The following is a 19,231-nucleotide window of genomic DNA, read 5'->3' on the forward strand; positions in this document are numbered from 1 at the left end:
ACAAATCAACGTCTCTCTCTCTCTCTCTCTCTCTCTCCCCCTTCCTATCTCTAAAAAAATCAACCAATGAAGTTTTTTGGTTTTTTTAAAGATTTCATTTATCTCTAGAGAGGAAGGGAAGGAGAGAAGGAGAGAAACATCAACGCATGGTTGCCCTCCGTGTATCCCCCCCTGGGAACTGGCCTGCAACCCAGGCATGTGCCCTGACTGGGAATCGAACCGTGATTGTGTGGTTCACAGGCCCGCGCTCAATCCGCTCAGCTACCCCAGCCAGGGCCAGTGAAGTTTTTTTGAAAAGAAAAATATTTGGTATCCATGGCAATTTTTCACAAACTGAGGTAAATACACGTAACGTAAAACTTGCCATCCTAACCGTTTGGGAGCGCAGTTCAGCGGCAACACGCGCCCTCACACCGTGTGTGACTGTTGCTGCCTAAACTGCACCTTGACGCTAACAAGGGTGACATGGTAAGTCCCCCCCGCCCCCGCCACCACTCTACTCACGTTCCATCTCTACGAACGGATCACCCCTCCGCATCTCATCCATGCCGGTGGAGCGGTACGTTTCTGGCCTCTGTGTCCTCAAACTCACACTATGTCCTCATGGCTCATCCAGGCCGAAGCTGGTGCCGGGTTTCCTTCCTTTTCGGAGACTATCCACCCCGTGAACCCACCCCACGAGGTTCACCTGTTCAAACACCGACGGACACCCGGGTTGCTCCCGCCTTCGGGCTGCTGCTCGTCACACTGCACACTTGAGTGTACGAGTCTCCTTTGAGTCCCTGCTTTCACTTCTTGCAGGCGCACACCCAGAAGCAGACCTGGGGGATCACGTGGCCACTCCATGTGTGATTTTTGGGGAACTGCCGGACTGCTCTCTGAGGCCGCTGCACCACTGCACACCCCACTGCACAAGGGGTTCTGGTTTCCGCACGGCCTCACCCACACCTGCTCCTCACTTTCTGTTCTTTCTGAAAGCGGCCGTCTCTGTGGGCGTGAGCGGGCACTTCACCGAGGTTTTGATGTGCACTTTCCTACTGATCAGTGATGCTGAGCATCTTTTCACGTGTTTATTGGCCATCGCGTTGTGGAGATGTCTATCAAGTTTTTTAATTAGGTTACTTGATTTTTATTGGTCAAATGTCATCTTTATCTATTCCCAGGAAACACAGCTAGTTAACCAAAGTCCAACTCTATGCAGATAAACACTAAGTACACCCATACGGTGGACTATTACTATCCCTATAAAAGGGGATAAGCTTCTGATGACAGCCAACTACTTCACGAATCTCAAAGGCAGTAGCCGAATAAAAGAAATCAATTCCCCAAAGTTGACACCGTACGATACTCTGGCAGAGGCCAGACTACAGGACCGGAAAGCAGATCAGCGGCTGCCAGCAGGTGATGGACCGGATCTCGGCCCCACCTGGGGGAGTGGTCGCGCAGACCGACGGAGGAGGGCAAGTTCAGACTGCACACCCCAAAAGAGGCCAGTTTTACTCTGTGTGACCCCAAAAACTCTCCCACCGAAGGGGACAGGTTTCTCCTTTCATCCACACAGATGTTGCCGAAGCCCCTTCTAAGCATCACTTGGTGAATCCTTATAAAACCACAGCAGTCCTGATCAGTGCCGTCACTCGACCCTGAGTGGAGTGAACTAGGAGAAATAAATTCCGATGACTTCAGATACTCATAATTCCATCTGAGCCATCCAAGGCCCGGGGTGTTTGCAAGTCATTATCTGTCACAAAACAGCAGGACTTTACAGAGCTCGTAGAGCCACACACAGAGGAATCCTCCTCTCTGGGGGCGGAGTCCACGGGGCTCCCACCAAAGCCTAAGCAGGACCCGGGCTCACGAGAAAGCTCGGGAAGCGTGGTTCCAGTACCAGGGCTGGGGAGAGACCCCGGCCTGCCCCAGAGGACACAGCGGGTCTGTGGCCGTGCCAGCACTCTGGCCAGCTCTCTGTCCATGGCTCAGAGATGCCACAGTTGTAAGCATTCCTAGTGCAGTGCCTCTCACGTCCCCCAGGATAACTTCAGTCCACACGCTTTCCCCACTAGTACATGCATTTTCACGCCCCGAGCTGGGACGGGGAACTTCAGGCTCCCTGCCACCCGGCGCTGAAATGCAGCCCGGGTCCCAGCCCAATTCCCTTTCTGCACTCCACAGTTCTGCACATTTAGGGTGATTAATAGAGACAGCTCCTCATGAACAGAAAGAAAGAAACAAGGACAGGTCATGCAGAAGGCATGCCTCCAACCTGTGCCTGCGGCTCCCCGGTGAGCTCAGAGGACTAACATTCGTAAGGAGCCCTGGACAAGCTGGGGCGGAAGCGCGGGAGCGTGTGGCCACCCCGACGGAGCGAGAGGCTCTGCGAACACTGTGTATACTGGGCTGGCTGCCAGGACGGACCAGTGAGGAAGCTGTGAGCGGTCCCTGTCCCAGATCAGAAAAATTTTAAATAAATTTAAATTTTTTTTTAACAGAACAACAATAAATTTTAATAAAAGAAAAAGAAAAAAGAAAAGCCCCAGGCGGCACAGGCTGAGGAAGACGTGGAACAACACGTCTGATTTCTGAATCGCTCGTAACTGTGAAAACTAATCAAGGGGGGAAATAAGGGTCTGAAATCACACTGCTAGCAGCCTTCGACGCAATGTGTAAGTGACTTGTACAGAGGACCTTGAATGGCTTACGGCGTTTTAACCAGCATAAAACAAAGGCGCCGTGCTGGGACTGCGTCACCTGCCGGGCTGAGCGCAGGAGTCTAATTAATCCTGAGAGTCACCCCTGCAAGGAGAAACGGCCGTGGTGTCTCCCGGGATGGGGCAAAAACATACCTGCCAGCTACGGCCGGCTCTGGCACCGAGACGAGCCCCCTCCCCTTCCCACCCCTCCCCTGACAGACGGACAGGACAGAAGAAAGAGCCTCAGGCCTGTCCTCCCCCTGCCTCTGAGAGCCGGGCGCACATGCAGCTGCAACCGACGCTGCTCTCTTCCTTAGAAGACAGGTCTCTTTGGAGATTTATTACTTCATTGTAAAAATCCGTCCCTTGGAATTCTAGTTTCTCGTGTGTGTGTGAGAGAGACAGACAGACAGAGGCCCTGAAAGGAGTACAGATGACCCTGGAACAGCACAGGGAGCAGGGTGCTGACCCCCCAGGCAGTAAAAAATTCGAGTGTAACCACAGACTCCCTCAAAACTTGACCAACAGCTACTTGCGGACCAGAACCCCCACCACCGGTGAACAGTCCATTACACACACATCGAGGGCTACAGGTGCTCCAGGCGGTGTCCTCACAACAAGGCGCCCTCGAGCACAGAAATCGCAAGGAAGAGAAAGCAGGCTTCTGGCACAGCCACACGACGCGCGACAGCACTGTGGCCGAGGGAGAGCCGCACACGGCAGCGTCCACCGCACGGCCTCGGTGCGCAGGGGCCACGGGGCCCAGGTTTGGGTGAGTGCTTCGACGTCCTCGAGAAAATTGCCTAGCGACACCCTTGTCAGAGCACATACTTACATTCAGTGGCATATGACTATTTTAAAAAATTCTTTAAAAAGAAAACTACCTCCCCCAAAGTGGGCCTGCGTGGTTCAAACCCACATTCAAGGGTCAACTGTACCTCGATAGCCAGAAACCTTCCTGCTGTGCCTGCTGAGGTCCGAGTGCCGCTCACCCTACGACCATTTTTAGGAAACGGTCAGTTTAGAGCCAAGTGCAACCTCAGGCAGGGAGGAAAGCTACAGCCCACGGAGCACGTCCGTGTCAGACCCTGCTGACATGCTTTCTGTGCGCCACCTTGTAAAGCCCTCCCCCAGCAGCATGGGGGTCTTCCCGTTGTACAGGTAAGAAACCGAGGCTTAGACAGGCAAAGCAACTGGCCCAAGGCCCCACAACCGCTCGGTGCAGAGCTGGGATCCAATCCACAGCTACAGGCCCCAGAAGCCCACAGTCGCAGTCGCAGCGCTGTACGGAGTCTGTCTGCCCACTTCGCAGATGGGGAGACTGGGGGGTGCATGAAGTGCTTTGGTGCAGACCCAGGGGCCGTGAGGCAGGTCTCCTGACCTGCAGGCCAGGATCTTGCTGCCTCCATGGATGAGCATCAGGAGAAGTAGGAGCCCTGGCTGGTGTGGCTCAGTGGATTGAGCGCCGGCCTGCAAAACAAAGGGTTGTGGGTTCGATTCCCAGTCAGGGCACATGCCTGGGTTGTGGGCCAGGTCCCCAGTAGGGGGCATTCAAGAGGCAACCACACGTTGATGTTTCTTTCCCTCTCTTTCTCCCTCCCTTCCCCTCTCTTTCTCCCTCCCTTCCCCTCTCTCTAAAAATAAATGAAATCTTTAAAAAAAAAAAAAGAAAAGTAGGAGAGCCTAGCTCTTCAGAAGGTCCTGCTCACAGTGCAGGCAGTGGCCAGGCTGTCGGCTCCCTGCGGGCACAGACACCTTCTCAGTCCCCTCCACCACCCGGGCAGGCTGCCTGGCACTCTCAACCCACACTGTGTGGATGAACGGGTGGTGGGTGGACAGACGGACGGTGGACGGAGCTATTTTACCCAGGGGCCATGCTCCACCGTTCACACCCAAAGCCAATCCCCGAGCAGCAGTCTCAGCAGACCCACTTGGTAGGTAGGCCTCCTCTGCGACTGAGAGGCCTGCAGCTGTTTCATAACATGCAGTTGTGGGGTTGCTTCACCGGCCCTGCAGAGCGGCTGGAAAGCCCCAGGGGAAGCCCACAGCCGGGCCGACCGAAGACCACGAATGCGCCCCCCAGCCGGTCTCTGGGGACTCCACAGTGGGCCCGCGCCGGACCCTAGATCCGGGGGCCCACGGGGCCAAGCGGCTCCATCACTCACTCAACACACGCCCTTCCCTCTGGCTGCCTCCTTCCCCTCCACTGTCAAGGGGGCAACACCCACCGTCTCTCTCTGGAAGAACAGAACTAACTAGATCGGCCGCATCTGAAAACACGCGGGCGGTACTCAACGGTGGTCAGCTAGGGTCATCCTCCTCATTTGTCAAAAAATGCCTTGCGACTCCAACACCTTATATAACCAAACAGAAGAACAAAACCTAAAACAACAGCAAGGAAGCTCACGTCCCGTAAGTGTTTCTCGTAAGTGTTTCTCGGAAGCTTTGGAGGATTATGTAAATTTTATTGTGATGACGAACAAGTAAGTGCCATGCAAAGTCAGTGTCTTGAAAAACCAACGAAAACCCCAACCCACCCCAACTGCCCCTTTTCTATCGCAGATGAGAATCACGAAGAGCCAGTGTCAGAAAGGGCAGGGCGGGGCCGGGGGCATCCACCGGGTTATAACAGAGGCACCAGAGGCTCAGAAAGACCTCGGGTTTGCCCGAGGTCACCCAGCAGGAAACATGCGCTGTGAGTGGGAACCAGACGGCCAGGGGGACCCCAGCCTTCCCTCGCATCTCCCCCGCCTCCTGTTATCAAGGGGCTCTCTGAGTGCAGCGGCAGCCCGAGTCGGAGGGCTCCTTGGAAATGGGGAGGCCCGTGTTTTCCCCAAAGCAGCCAAGACAATCATGCCATCGCAGTCAGTGAAAAGGGGGAGAAATGGGAAGCAGGCATGGGCGTGGGGGCACAGGCACAGCCTGCTGTTCTGGTCTCGGGACCCCTCGGCCTCCTCTGCAGAGTGAGACCCCTGTTCCGAGGGTCACAGGACTCCATGTGCGTGAAGCTCACAGCTGAGCCTGGTACCGGCACGGCCTGCGGTAAGCACCTCGTGGGAGCTCGCCTGGACAGTTACTGGTACTGGTCACTGAAAGGAGGGTCTAAGAGTAGCCAGCTCCACGGCCCACGTACAATCCCCCATCTGTTCAGTCACAACCAGTCACTTGAAGGGCAGGGACATGTGACTGCCCATAACCAGCAGTCAATATAACCACTGTTTCCAGAGAGAGGTTCGGTTCGCATCTTTTTGTTTGTTTGCTTGTTTGGGGTTAACGAAGTGGCTACTCAGAGCCATCACATCCCAGTGGAGTCCTGCTGCCCCCTCTTCCCATTCCACGTCCACGCCTGCCTTCTCCCCAAGAATACAGGCCGCGCACTGCTGCTCAGGGGGACAGTGGGCCGGCTGCCACTTGGAAGCACGGCTGGAGCCTTGACTGCCAAGTCCACACTGAAGACATAAACTTTTGAAAAGCATGAAAGCAAACGCCTGAACTGTGCCCTTCAGTCTGTCCCCAGCCTCCCTGTGCAAGACAGGCCCGCTTCTTCGCTTGAGAGGCAGGGAGGTGCTTCCTGATCAGTAACCCTCATTTGCAGTCAAATGCGTGTGTGGTGCCAGGAAGCCTGGAGCAAGCCCAATGCCAGGCACAGTGACGGCCCGAGGGAGACGCTGTCCGGACCGCAGGTGAGGGCTCCCATGCAGACGCTACCACCGCCTTCCAAACCACAGGCCAGGAGAGATGAGAGGGGACAAGGAAGAACTGTACGAGGTGCTCTCCTGAGCCCTGCGGCAGAGAAGAGACGGGGAGCCCAAGCACCTCACAAGCTTGCCTCCCCATCCCTCCGAGCGAGTGGCGGAGCAGGGCTGGCCCTCAACGACGCTCAGAGACCGGCTAAAGAGAGGGAGGCATGGAGGCCGGCCTCCTCTCGTGGTGCTGGGCCAGGTGGGGCTGGCGTGGCCCAGATCTGTAAACAGAGGCAGGGTCCTGAGGCCCGGAGCACGGGGCACCGTGCCCCCCAAGCCCCACAGTCCCCGGCAGCAGCAGCTGCAGTCAGGGTTGAGGGCGGCCCTGCCTCTCCTCGAGGCCTAGCGCTCTCTCCAGTGCCCTGGGGAGGCGCTCTTGGCCTCACCACCGGTCTTCTGGAAACCACGCTGGGGCAGAACTGGGCCCCAGCTAACTGCGGACTCCAGGGGGGTCCTGGTGCTGCCCGCTCTCCCAGAAACAGCCCGACTGGGCATTCGAAGCCCAGGAGCTCCTTCTACAGACAATCTCGGGACTCGGATCAGAAACCTCAGTTCGTTCAGTGACCATGTTAACTGCCTTCCCTCATTCTCCAGTCAACCGTGGCTGGGCACCCGTCCTGTGTGGTGGTGGCAAGCCCACGCGGGCCAGACGGGCGGCCCCTCACGGAGCTACCGGGCTGTTCAGGGATGCATTTGCTGACTTTTAACGTGTAGAAAGGAAACTGGGGCTTTGGTTTCTGAATGAGGGACATGGTACCATTCTACCCAGAGTGTGTGTTTGTCTGGGGCCTTCCCGTGGAATCCACTGCCTGCTGGGGGAAGAGAAGGCGCTGGGCCGAGGAAGCCGGGCGGGTGGAGGAGCTGCGAGCACCAGGAAGTGGGTTTTTGCTCTGTGTTCGGTGCAAACCAAGGAGGAGCCTCGGGGGCCACAGCTGGGTGAGGACTCACTGTGCCAGGGAGGTGCCATGCCCGGCACCTAACGGCCTCCTGGCACAGGAAGAGGACCTGCCGCCTTCAGACAGCAGAGAATGGGGATGCGAGCTCCAGCGCCCCCGCTCCGTGTGGTGCCGGGGAGAGGGCGAGACCCGGGAGAGGGAAGAACCGCTCCAGGTCACAGTGCCAGGCCCTGGGTTATTCCTCCGGCACATGGCTGAAACAACTGACCAGAAACCAAGGTGACAGATCCCCTAGGAATTCACCAAGGGTGGGTTCCGTCTCTCTGGTCGAAAAGCAGCCTGTGGGGCGAGGTGGGCGGGGAGGTGGAGCGGCACCTGTCCCAGCGGCAGGGCGCCCTGCCCAGCACGTGGGTGCAGCCTCAGGCCGAGTCGCCAGGCCGCTGCTCTTTCCAGTGCGTCATCTTATTATGGCAACGGGGACACATTCAGCTGGGCTGAGGTAAGACGGGCCCCGTGCTCACGGAGTTCTCCAGCCCGGGCTAATTTGGGAAATGATTTTTCTGCAAGCTCACGCATGACTCATCTGTGCGGGCTTCCTCCCGGGTCTGCTGGCTACGAGGGCTCCCATTGGAGCCACCTCTGCCGACAGCTGCTCAGGAGACCAAGAAGCCTCTGGGGCTGCTGCAGCTGGCTTTTGAAAACACGCTCAGCCCACGGCCACGCGATGTCTGACCTCCTCACAGCGCCACCGAGGTGACGCGCGTTCGCAACATCACAGGCAGCCTGAAGACCAGGCTGGGTCTTCCTTAACCTAGCCCAGGTTTTGGGAGCAAGGGGGCGGATCAGAAAGGAACATGAATGGGAACCGAGACAGAAAGCTGCTGTGCCCACAGCAACGGGAAGGGCTGCATGCGGCACTCCGTGCGACACAGGGCCGGCAGGGGGCCCCACACGTGTCAGCTCCCACTTTGCTGCACTGGGGCTGCGACTGCAGGCGAGACACCGCATCCCCTGGCCAAGTGGGGACGGCCGGCGCTGCCCCTCAGGACCACTGCGAGGACCAGCAGTGACGTCATCCCCCAATCCATTCTCAACGCCACAAGCAATTTCAGACGCACTCAGGACCCTGTGATGTCACCCCTGGACGGTAACCTGTGGGCGGCCAGGCCAGTGGGAGGCGCACAGTGCTGGCCAACAAGGAGGGCGGGTGACGGCGAGCACCGCAGACTGAAGGGAGTGGGTGGCGCCACAGACACGCCCTTCTGGTTGACGGGATGCGTCTGACTGCTAAGACGGCTAATGGCGGGAAAAAGAAACTTGGGAGGTGTCAAAAGTGGGTCGAAGTGCAGTGACCGCTGCTGCGACAGGGCGCAAGTGTCCTGTTCGTCTTGAGACAGTGCCTCACGAGTGCCGCCACAGATGCGGTCAGTGGCAGTTTCTCTTTTTAAGTCACAACAAAAGCATCCAGGGACATGAAAACACGGCACTGGAGTCAGGCGCCGTGTGTACCCCGTCCACAGGCCGGGGTGCACTGGGTGAGCCCCTCCCTTTCACCTGCCCCCCCAGCAACTCAAGACTGCGGCAAGCCCCTGCCCCCAGCTGGCCGGGGGTCCCTCGGTGCAGAAGCTCCTACACACTGGTGAGCCGGGGACACAGAGTGGGGCCGCGGCACTGACGTGCTCCTGGCGTCAGACTCAGGTGTCTGCCCCGGGCGGAAGGCAAGGCCAGCAGGCAGGGGGTCCCTGTCGTGGCCCAGAACACCTGCAGGCCCTGAGGTGGTGCAGGACATGCGGTCCGAGGAGCGAGGGCACCAGAGAGCAGCGGTGAGTCTGGCCAGCGAGAGTGAGGCTGCTCTCCTCCCTGCCCACCGCCGTGCCCGCTGACCGACGCCGCCTCCCGACGGCCCCCACCCCCACCCTGGGAAGGTGGCTGTGGCCTCCCAGACCTCCCCACACTGCCCCTCTGCCTGCCCAGCACAGACACTGGCCCCAGGGCCCCTACAGCACCCGAAGGGGTGCCCCGGGGGAACCGGGGGACAGCCCAGTGGACGAACAAGGCAAAGCTCTCACGGTGCAGATGAAAGGCAAACGCACACAAACGTTTCTCCGAGGAGGGCCATCAGCAGCCCAGGCAGGGGCAGGGAGGCGCTGCGGCGGGCAGTGGGTCAGGCGGCGGGCAGCGGGCTGTCCCTGCCTGGTAGGAACACAGGCTCGGAGTCACCAGAGTTCTCAATGTTCAAGCCAACCGGACACCTGGGCCTGGCAACTGGCCTCAGGACTCTTACACACTGACCGTTAACACTTTCTCGTCTCTTCAAGGGCACCCGTGGATCGGCTGCAACACGTTTGTGGACCCGGTCCAGCCCACGGCCACCAGCCTGTCACCCCCACTCACAGGGCAGAGGGTTGCTTAAGTTCCAGACAGGTTTGGGCCCCTGCCCCAGGCCTGCTGGGCTCGGGAGCAGCTGAAGCCACCCCCGGGGTCCACCCAGGGCCACACACGCTGGTCCCCAAGGTGGCCTCTGCCGTCTTTCAGACCAGCCCTGCTGAGCTCCTCGGGAGTGGCCTCCTCCCCTCGCCGGTTCTGCGCACAAGCTCACCCCGGGAGCCCCTCGGCCGCCTCCTCACCTCTGAGAGGTGCCAGAGCTCACACACGTCCCCTGCTCCCCAGCCTTCTCCCTGGCCCTCCAAATCCAATCCTCCCCACCAAGCCTAGCTGGACAGGCCCCGGGCAGCAGACTGACCCCCCCGTCCCCCTCAGGCACACAGCCTGACCTGATGGCCCGCGAGGCCCGGGCGGAGACAACTGGGGACAGCTCGCTCCGAGGCCTGCCTTTCTATGTCCCCAGGAAGTGGCAGGTGGGCAGCTCCTGTGGTCTTCGGGCCCCACCACAGCCAGGCACGCCGAGTGACCAAATGCACTGAGGAGCTGCCCGGGGGCCGAAGAGGCTGCACTCACCAGGGGCCGATCAGGACGGGAGAGCAGGCAGAAGGCCGGGGAGCCAGCAAAGGGGTTTTCTTTCACACTCGAAAAGCTGGGACTCCCTAAACCTGAGAAGTGAAAGCCCTCTGTTTCCCGAAAGAAGAGATTGGGAACACCTGTGACACCTGCGTTGCTTTGAGTCCCCGGAAACTGAACGACAGTGATGGCTCACTGGGCGTCAGGCTCTGGCCTGCGGGCTGTCACCTGCTCCCAGGAGCCCTGCTTCACCTGAGGACCCTTTCTGTGAACGACTCGGCAGCAGGTGCACTTAGAAAACTCCAACAGAAACCTAATGAAAACCTCGTTGAAGGGCCAAGGGCAGTCCACTCAGAATGACCAGCAGAATCACCAGCAAGGCGTACCCCCTCACTGCGGGAGTGTCCGGTCTTCCCTGGCACGCACACATGAACCCCAGCAGAAGGCCTTACACCAGAGGGCTGGGCCTTTGCTGGCCCCATGGGGTGCCAACCCTCGGTCTCAGCCGCCTCTCACCGAACGCACCTTCCTCCTGAGCTTCCCAAATCCCCGGGGACCCCTTTAACTCTCCCCTCTCTCCCCATCTCCACCTGCACACAGGGCCCCCTTACCCTCTCCTCAGAGCCGAACACAGACACTGGCCCTGCAGAGGCCCCTCCCCTGTGCCTGCCAGCCAACTCCAGGGAGCCAGGCGGCAAGCTGGAGGGCGCCGTCCCACCGCAGACAGGCAGGCCCATCCTGCCTTCGCAGCTCCTGCAGCTCCTGACAGCAGGCAGCACCCAGAGGAGCCCGGGGAGCAGCTCTGCGGACACGGGCCCACCTCGGGCCTGTGTTCCCGGGGTCAGTTCCCCGGGTCATGGAGAAGGCAAGCAAAGTGGCCTCTCTTTCCCAGAGGCCTGGGTGGGATGATGGGTGCCTCTCATCTCGCTCCTGTTACCTTTCCACGATTTTCAAGTTTTTGACCACAAATACACCCTAACAATCGAAGAGTACCCCATTCGTGTTATTTTAAAAGTAAATTCTCCCACTTTCCCGCCAGCCCCCTTCTGAGACATTACCAAAGGGTTCCTGAGAAATATGATTCACAGATTAACCCAAGATATTTCTGGAACTGCACAAGTGTCAGGAAGCATCTCGTAGTCCCCAGCCAAGGCCCTGGGGCTGGAGGCCAGTGAGAAAAATGCCCCAGAAGCAGCACCTGACACGGAGTGCCCTGCCCCAAAGAAGACCCCCGGCTCCTGGACACAGCCTGCCACTCGGCTGGCTGCTGCCTTGCAGGGGGGCCTGCAAATATCTGGCCCATAGCCTGAAAACCAGGACTGTGTTCTCTGTCACTGAGAATCTGCAAGAACTTCATAAGCGATGCATTTAAGGTGCTCAGCACAGAGCCGGATGTATAGAAAACCCTCACTAAAGGCCACAAAAATTTTCTTCCTGTGTTTAAACCACTGTCTTCTGGGTCCACTCCCAGGTGCATCCCAGCAAAGTGACTCTCTTGGTTCAACCTGGGGAACGGCAGCCACTTCCACATCAGGGTGCCCTGCCCACCAGAGGCCCAGGAGACCGGCGCGGCACCCAGCCCAGGGGCCCCGCTGCTCACACCCGCAGTCTGGCTCAGGAACAGGGGCCTTCACCTTGGACCAATGATGCACCCTGCAAGGTGTCGCTGGCTAATTAAGCCCCAGGCCCCCTAAGCACAGCCTAATTGAGCCTCGGGAGACACTATTCCCCGTCCGGGCAAAAACCCGGTCCGCGGAAGGCAGCTCTCCGAGATTTCTAGGAACACACAAAGAGATGAGGTTTGCCTGCAGATTTACAAGCTACCCCAAACCTAAGCGGCTCCCCACACGCCCTGCTTCCAGGGCTGAGCTAGATACGGGAGGAAAACTGCACCGAGCCCTGAAAAGGCCCTGACACGTCCTGCCTGCTGCCTTTGAAGCCACCGAAGTATACACTTTTGGTTAAATCTAAACTCGAGGTTCATTAGAAATGACACATTTTATGGCTCCGCTCCATCTTCCGTCTAAAAGACAACCGCCTGGCGGGGCTCGGGGCGTTGCAGCCACTTGCACATGCAGCCGTGGTTTCTGCTGCCCGTCGCCAGGTCCGAGCCGCGGTCGGAAAGTTCCCGCGGACGGCCCGGCCCCAACCCCCAGCCGCCGAGCCGCGGGCCCCGTGCCCACCGGCCCCGGAGCCCGCCCCGCGCCGGAGCCCGCGGCCGCCCGTGAGCCCTGGAGAGCGCGGCGCAGGGCCGCCGGCCGCCCGCGCCCCGAGCAGGCCCGGGCGCGGTTTCACTTCTGCCCCCGGCGCACCCGCAGGCCCGCGAGTCCCGGCGGCGCCGGTGGCCCCTCCGTGGGCACGGCCCGCACCCCGCGGGCCGCCGCGCCTCACCTGCTTTCTCGATCTTGCCGGACATTTCCGGGCTGCGCCGGAGGCCGAGGCCGCCGCTCCTCGGGCCCAGGCCGGGCCGCTGCGGGAACCCCGGCCGGCGCGGCCGCCGCTCGCCTCGGCGCTGGCTCGCCGCGCCTCAGACCCGCGCCGGCATGGCGGACTCCGCGGGCCGCGGCCTGTGCGCTTGGCCAGCGGCGCTCCGGCCGGTCCCGGGCCGCCGCCGCTCCCGCCACCAGCCGCTGCCGCCGCCGCGCGGCTCCACCTCCTCCGCTCGCGCCGCCGCCGCCGCCGCCGCCGCCTCTTGCCCAGGCCAGCGAGCCGGCGCACCGCCGCGCCGCCGCACCGCCGCCGCCCGCCGGGCCTCGGCCGCAGCCACAGCGCCCCCTGCCGGGCGTCCGCCGCGGGCCCAGCGCCCCCTGCCGGCCCCGAGCCGGCCTGCACCTCCCGTCGGAGACGCAGCGCCCCCTGCCGGCCAGGAGCCTCTGCGCGAGAGCTGGAGGCTGACCCGCCCTCCCCCTCCGCCCCGCCCCCTCCCCTGTGCACCCCTGATCGCACGGAACGTTCACGCCAGGGCCTGGGGTGGTCAACACTCCGGACTCAGCATTCCGGGCAAGCCAGAGTCTTCAGTCCAAGGCCCAACTTAAGCAGGACTCAGAATCCTGGTTAACCAGATCCATAGTCCATGCCAAGGCATAGGGCCTATACCTCCTCCCATAACTTAGGTCTCGGCAGCCCCTGCCAGTCAAGTCACCTGGCCAGGCCTAGGCCTGACCCCACCAAGGCTCAGTGCTCCCAGCCATCCCAGCAGTTCCAGACCTGGGACTGATTTGCCCCAGGGTTTGGTCTGACTTGACCGTCTCACCCCCATAAGCCACTGGGCCAGGTCTGGGTCTGACCCCACCTCAGTGTTCCCAGATTCCCTAGAGTTTCCATGCTACATCCTGGGCCCAGCCCATTAGGATACAATGACCTCGTGTGCCCTATTCACTCGACCCCCAGATGGGGACCAAGGAACCCTCCAGGCCGGAGCTCAGAGGTGGGGCCCTTTTCTAGCACAGTGATGAGTTCAGGAAAAGTCACTGACTGAGATCCCGCCTGGGCTAGGCGCTGTTAGCCGCCACGAGCCCTGCAGAAATGCACACAGTTGATGCTTCCCTCCAAAAGGTTCATATTCTGGGGCATCAGAATAAACCATATAAGGCAAGTATAAATAACAAATTTCAGTAACACAAGGAACGTTCACACGTGGGAAAATCTCCTGCCCTGTGCTTGCTCGCCACAGGTAGAACACAAAGAAGTAACACGAAACCAACCCAGCTAGTTTCCCCACTAAATATGTAAACTAAGTGATCTGGCGGTGGGGACAGCGTTTGGGAGCGCTGCAGGGAGAAGGAAAGGTGGTTGATGTTGCAAGAAATTCCTATTTGCATCTCCCGCACACTCTGGTGGGTTCACTGATTCTGTCGCTGGGCTGGCCAGAGATGGGGCCCAAACTCCCAGCCATGAGTGCCAGCCCTCTGGGGGTCAGAGGCAAAGCCGAAGACTGACAGGTGCATTTCTCCTTCCGGCCTGATGAACGGCAGCTCTGAGTCCGGGTGGCACTGCCCGGCTTTGTCGGCAGCTTCAACGCTGAGCAAAACTGGCCCTGGGCCCTGCACCCACCTCCCCAACACTCCCGTGGTTGTCCCCAGTTCCTCTAGCTTCTGCATTAAGAAGGGCCTGTATTTTAGCTCCAAAATCCTAGATGCAAAGCAGAAAATTAAACTGAAGAGTAAGCAGACAAGGGTTCCTCAAAGCACAACCAACTGTATTTAATAAATCATGATGTATCAAATGACAAGAGATTTGCAAGCAATGAAGTACTGTAGCACCAGACATCACTATGACCTGGGGTCATGGGCACTTATTTCATAAAGCTTATTCACTGATGGTGTTTGTAGCTGCAGTGGAATGTACACAAGGTCGTGAGGCAAACAAACTCCTAAAGCTGTGTTCTTCCCACTTCAGGGCCTTCTCTCACACTGCTCTTTCGGTCTAGAATATTCTCTCCCCTCCACTGCACTAGGTTGTCCCTAGTCACCTGCCCCCTCTCGATCTAACTCTCGCCTGGACAGGGGCTCTTTCCCCAGTGGGGCCAGCTCCCCCTACTGGTCAGGACCCTTGATTTCACTCAGAAACCTAGCTCAGCTTGATCAGGACTACAAGGAATTTGTTGGCCGTGCGGACTAGCAGATGAGGGACAGAGCCGGGACTGCATCCAGGCCCGGGAGGCAGCGCAGTGCTGCTCTGGGCCAGCTCTGTCATTGGGCGGTCATGCTCCCCATGGCGGCAGCGTCTTGTTGGCCTAGTTGGAGCCACATGCCTGTCCCTGAGCCAATGACTGAAGGCAAGGGGGTCGGAGGTGAATCTTGGCCAGGCCTGGGAACTGCGCTAAGTGCAAGAAAACTGGGGAGTGGATGGGCAGCTGGCAGTGGGGATGGGCAGAGGGCCACAGCAGCTTCAGGGCAAGAGATTCCCATGACCCAAAGTCCACGCATGCGTCCGCGTCGGCATGGCAGCTGGGGGAGACGCTGGCAGCGTCTGACGGTGCTGCGTGGCACACACCTGTGAGGAGCTCCTTGAGTCCCAGTATCTCTTTAAGGTCTGCCCCCTCTGGACATTGTGAGCTCCACACGGACAGGGGCTGTGCCATCTGTACCCTTGGGATGTTGATTTATGGAGGTGACTGAGTGACGACAGGAGAGGCCTGTGCCATTACAAGAATCCATTACTCACATTTCCTGTGAGGAGGAGGTATGTGCCCAGGCAGGGCCACACGGGGAATGCTTGGGGGGCTGGGAGCTAGAAGACAGGAGCCAGGGGAATGTTTGGGCCAGAGCTTTTAATGGGGTTTCTTTGGGAAGGGCAAGGCAGGGCAGATGGACCAGTGTAGGACTGACCAGTAGGAGTGATTCCAGAGGGCTCTGGGAGATACAGCTGGTCTCTAGTCACCTGGCCCTGGGGTGGCAAGTGAAAAACAGCATTAGTCCAGGGACCACACCCGGCTCGTGCACCGTGGCACCAACTTCAGCACATTCATGGAGGGGCTCAGTCTGTACTTGTGTCTGTGCTGCAGGCTTCTCCCAACGGGCCAGGGAAGGACAGACAAGGTGACCATCATAAGGCTCTCCAGACTGTGCAAAGGACAGACAGGTGGCCGGGAGCCTAGTTGAGATGGGCCCTTCCCAGAAGGTCACACCCTCTCCTTGGCATTTGCAGACAACAGTCAGCTCTTGGGACAATCAGAGTCCTGGGAGACGAGGGTGGAGACGGTGAAGCGAGTGCAGCGGCCCCAGGGCTCACCTCAGCTTGGATTGTTGGCACCTAGAGCCCAGGGACCTGCCTGAGCTCCGGCTACAGTTCCCCGAGGACACGACTATCTTCATTACATCTCTATCTCAGATCAGAGGAGAGGGTGGAGTCATTAACAGTAGCAGTAATGATAATGAGGGCTGCCCGTGGCTGGGGTGTGCTCAGTCACTGCCAGATCTCACAGCAATCCTGGGAGGGTCGGGGTCTAGGTCAGGGAGTGTTTGGTCACATGTCCCAGACACCAATTTAATAAAGGCTTGGCAGACTTCTGGCCAAGATGGAGGCTTAGTTAAATATGCTTTGCCTCCATGCACACTACAGCAAAATTACAACTAGACTACAAAACAAATAACAACCAGATTCATCAGAAAATTTCTCTGTATGGAAGTCCGACAACCAAGGATTTAAAGAAGCCACATTCATCCAGACTGTGGGAAGGGCAGAGACACAGAGGCACTGAGAGGCGTGGAGAGGGGGTGGAATGGGCGGTCCCACGTTCAGGTGTGGTGGATAAGAATTAGGAGGGGCACCTCAGGAGTGAGCAGTCCCAGCCCCAGGCCAGACCGCACAGCCCAGGTTTCCGGTGCCAGGAAGGTAAGTCCCCATAACTTCTGGCTGCAAAAAGCAGTGGGGGGTGGGGTGGTGGAAGAAACTGCAGGATTCTCGAGAGACTTCTCTAAAAGGGCCTGCAACAGACTTAGGACTCACGCAGACCCACCCTGTCTGGGACTCAGCACCAGGGCAACAGCCGAAGGGCACAGGGGACGCGTGGGGAGAAGGAGAGAAAGAGAAGGGACCGGCAAGGAAGTAAATGCCAGGAGACGGCTTCCCCCTGAGCAATCATCAGAGACCGGGCAGCAGCACTGTCCCCTCTCTGAGCCCTCCCACACACAGAGCCACGGAGCCACAGACGGGGAACCGAGTTGTCCTGCCCTGGCAACTACCTAAGGCTCCGCCCCACACAGTTTACAGGTGCCTTTTCTACAATGGGCCACGCTACTAAGCCAGGGAGTCAAAGCAGCTCTACCCAATACACAGAAACAGACACAGGGCGGCTGCCAAACCGAGACAAAGAAATATGGCCCAGATGAAAGAACAGATCAAAATGCCAGGAAAAGAACGAAATGAAGTGGAAATAAGCACCCTATCAGATGCAGAGTTCAAAACACTGGCTATCAGGCTGCTGGAAGAAATGACTGGGTATGGCAAAGGCAGGAAAAGACCCAGGCAGAAATGAAGGCTGCATTAAGTGAAACAAAGAAAAATCTACAGGGAACCAACAGTGGAGGGGATGAAGCTGAGATTCAAATAAATGGTTTGGAGCATAAGGAAGAACAAAGCATTCAATCAGAACAGCAAGAAAAACAAAGTTAAAAAAATGAGAATAGAATAAGGGGCCTCCGAGAAAGCTCCAATCAGACACCTGAACCATAGGGGTACTGGAAGGAGACGAGAAAGAGCAAGAAATTGAAAACTTATTTGAAAAAAATGATGAAAGAAAACTTCCCTAATTTGGTAAAGGAAATAGACATACAAGTCCAGGAAGCACAGAGTTCCAAACACATGGACCCAAAGAGGACTGCACCAAAACACATTCTAATTAAAATGCCCAAGGTTAAAGATAAAGAGAGAATCTTAAAAACAGCAAGAGAAAAAGAAGTTAGTTACTCACTGGGGCGGGGCGGGGGGGTTCCCATAAGACTGTCAGTAGATTTCTCAAAATAAACTTTGCAGGCTACAAGGGACTGGCAAGAAGTATTCAAAGTGATGAAAAGCCAGGACCTACAGCCTAGCTTACTCTCTCCGGCAAAGCTGTCATTTAGGATCAAAGGGCAGATAAAGTGCTTCCCAGAGAAGGTAAAGCTATGGAGTTCACCACCACCAAGACGGTATTACATGAAATGTTAAAGGGACTTATTTAAGAAAAAGAAGATCAAAACTGTGAACATTAAAATTGCAACAAAATCACAACTATCCACGACTGAATCTAAAAAGCAAACTAAGCGAACAGGCAGAACAGTAACAGAATCGTGGGTATGGAGCTCATTTGGAGGGTTATCAGCTGGGAGGGGGAAGGGAGAGAAAAGGGGGAAAGATGCAGGCATTGAGAAGCACAAATTGCCAGGTACAAAATAGACTGGGGGATGTTAAGAATAGTGTAGGAAATGGAGAAGCCAAAGAACTTATATGCACGACCCATGGACATGAACAAAGCTGGGGATTCCAGGATTTACTGGAAGGAATGGGGGTGCCAGGCAGAGGGGGGCAAAGGGAGAAAATTGGGACAACTATAATAGCATAATCGATAAAATATATTTTAAAAAGTCATTGTTAAACACTGAATTATGTAAACCTACAATTCAATACATTATATCAAAAGTCAAGATAAAAAAATAATGGCTTGGCACATAGAGGAATGTATTGAAAAGCGCAGGGGTAAAACCAAAGGACAAGAGCTACAGTTTATCCCCAGCACCTGAAGTGCCACACATTCACCTGTCACCCCCGTCCCTTCTGCTCCCACCGCAGCCAAGAGACCAGACCCCTGCAGGAGGAGGCTCCCCCCAAACCTGAACCTCACTGCCAGGAGAAGTGACGGGGTCGGCCGGCTGCAGTCTGGGACCACCCTGGTCCGGTGGGACCCATATTTGGGTAACCATCACTGAGCTACAACTTCCCTAACCCCAATGTATCTTTATATCCCCCACAGTATTCTACACGATACTCGACTTTGTTCAGCCCTTCAATTCAGTTCAATTCAATTCAGTTCAGTTCAATTCAATTCAATTCCCTTCAAACCGCGCCCCGCCCCCCCTCATAGATGGTACACCCTCAATGTCCTGGGCCTCAGGAGAAAAACAAAGATGAATGTGACCTGGGCCCCGGTCTCCAGCTCTGAGGGACTTGGGGGTGGAACCCCTGTGTCCCAACCCACTTTCTACAAGGCCAGCTCTGATGCATGCTCCAGCTGGGGGTGCCAAGCATGCTACCTGGGTACACAGGTGTCCGTTTCAATTTGGAGCACCAGGCAAGTCCAAATGGAAGAGACAAAAGTTTTAGTGACTCTAAGTGGCACTTGTCATTTTGTTTTTGTGGAGATTCTGCTTCCTCTTCCTTCTGGTGCGCCTGAGGGCCCCACCTTCACCCACGCCCTACATATCTTCCTCTTGGCCCGGTGCTAGCACACAGGAAACTGGGGAAG

At 57.6% G+C, this 19,231-nt stretch overlaps 1 protein-coding gene across 5 annotated transcripts in view; it reads right to left on the reverse strand.

The window, feature by feature from the left end:
- The window catches only part of RAPGEF1 (Rap guanine nucleotide exchange factor 1), a 111,297-nt gene extending 98,376 nt beyond the window's left edge, over positions 1 to 12,921 (reverse strand). For 3 of the 5 annotated variants that reach the window (XM_037036367.1, XM_037036364.1, XM_037036363.1), the window contains exon 1: positions 12,679 to 12,921. In XM_037036367.1, the coding sequence (XP_036892262.1) occupies positions 12,679 to 12,703 (25 nt within the window). In that variant the 5' untranslated portion in view covers positions 12,704 to 12,921. The remainder of the gene's footprint in view (positions 1 to 12,678) is intronic. The other 2 variants (XM_037036368.1, XM_037036369.1) reach the window with 2 other exon arrangements.
- Positions 12,922 to 19,231: the final 6,310 nt, after the last annotated feature.

Source organism: Sturnira hondurensis, unplaced genomic scaffold (genome assembly GCF_014824575.4).
Source record: "Sturnira hondurensis isolate 20B ecotype Veracruz unplaced genomic scaffold, ASM1482457v3 Scaffold0022908, whole genome shotgun sequence".
NCBI lineage: Eukaryota > Metazoa > Chordata > Mammalia > Chiroptera > Phyllostomidae > Sturnira > Sturnira hondurensis.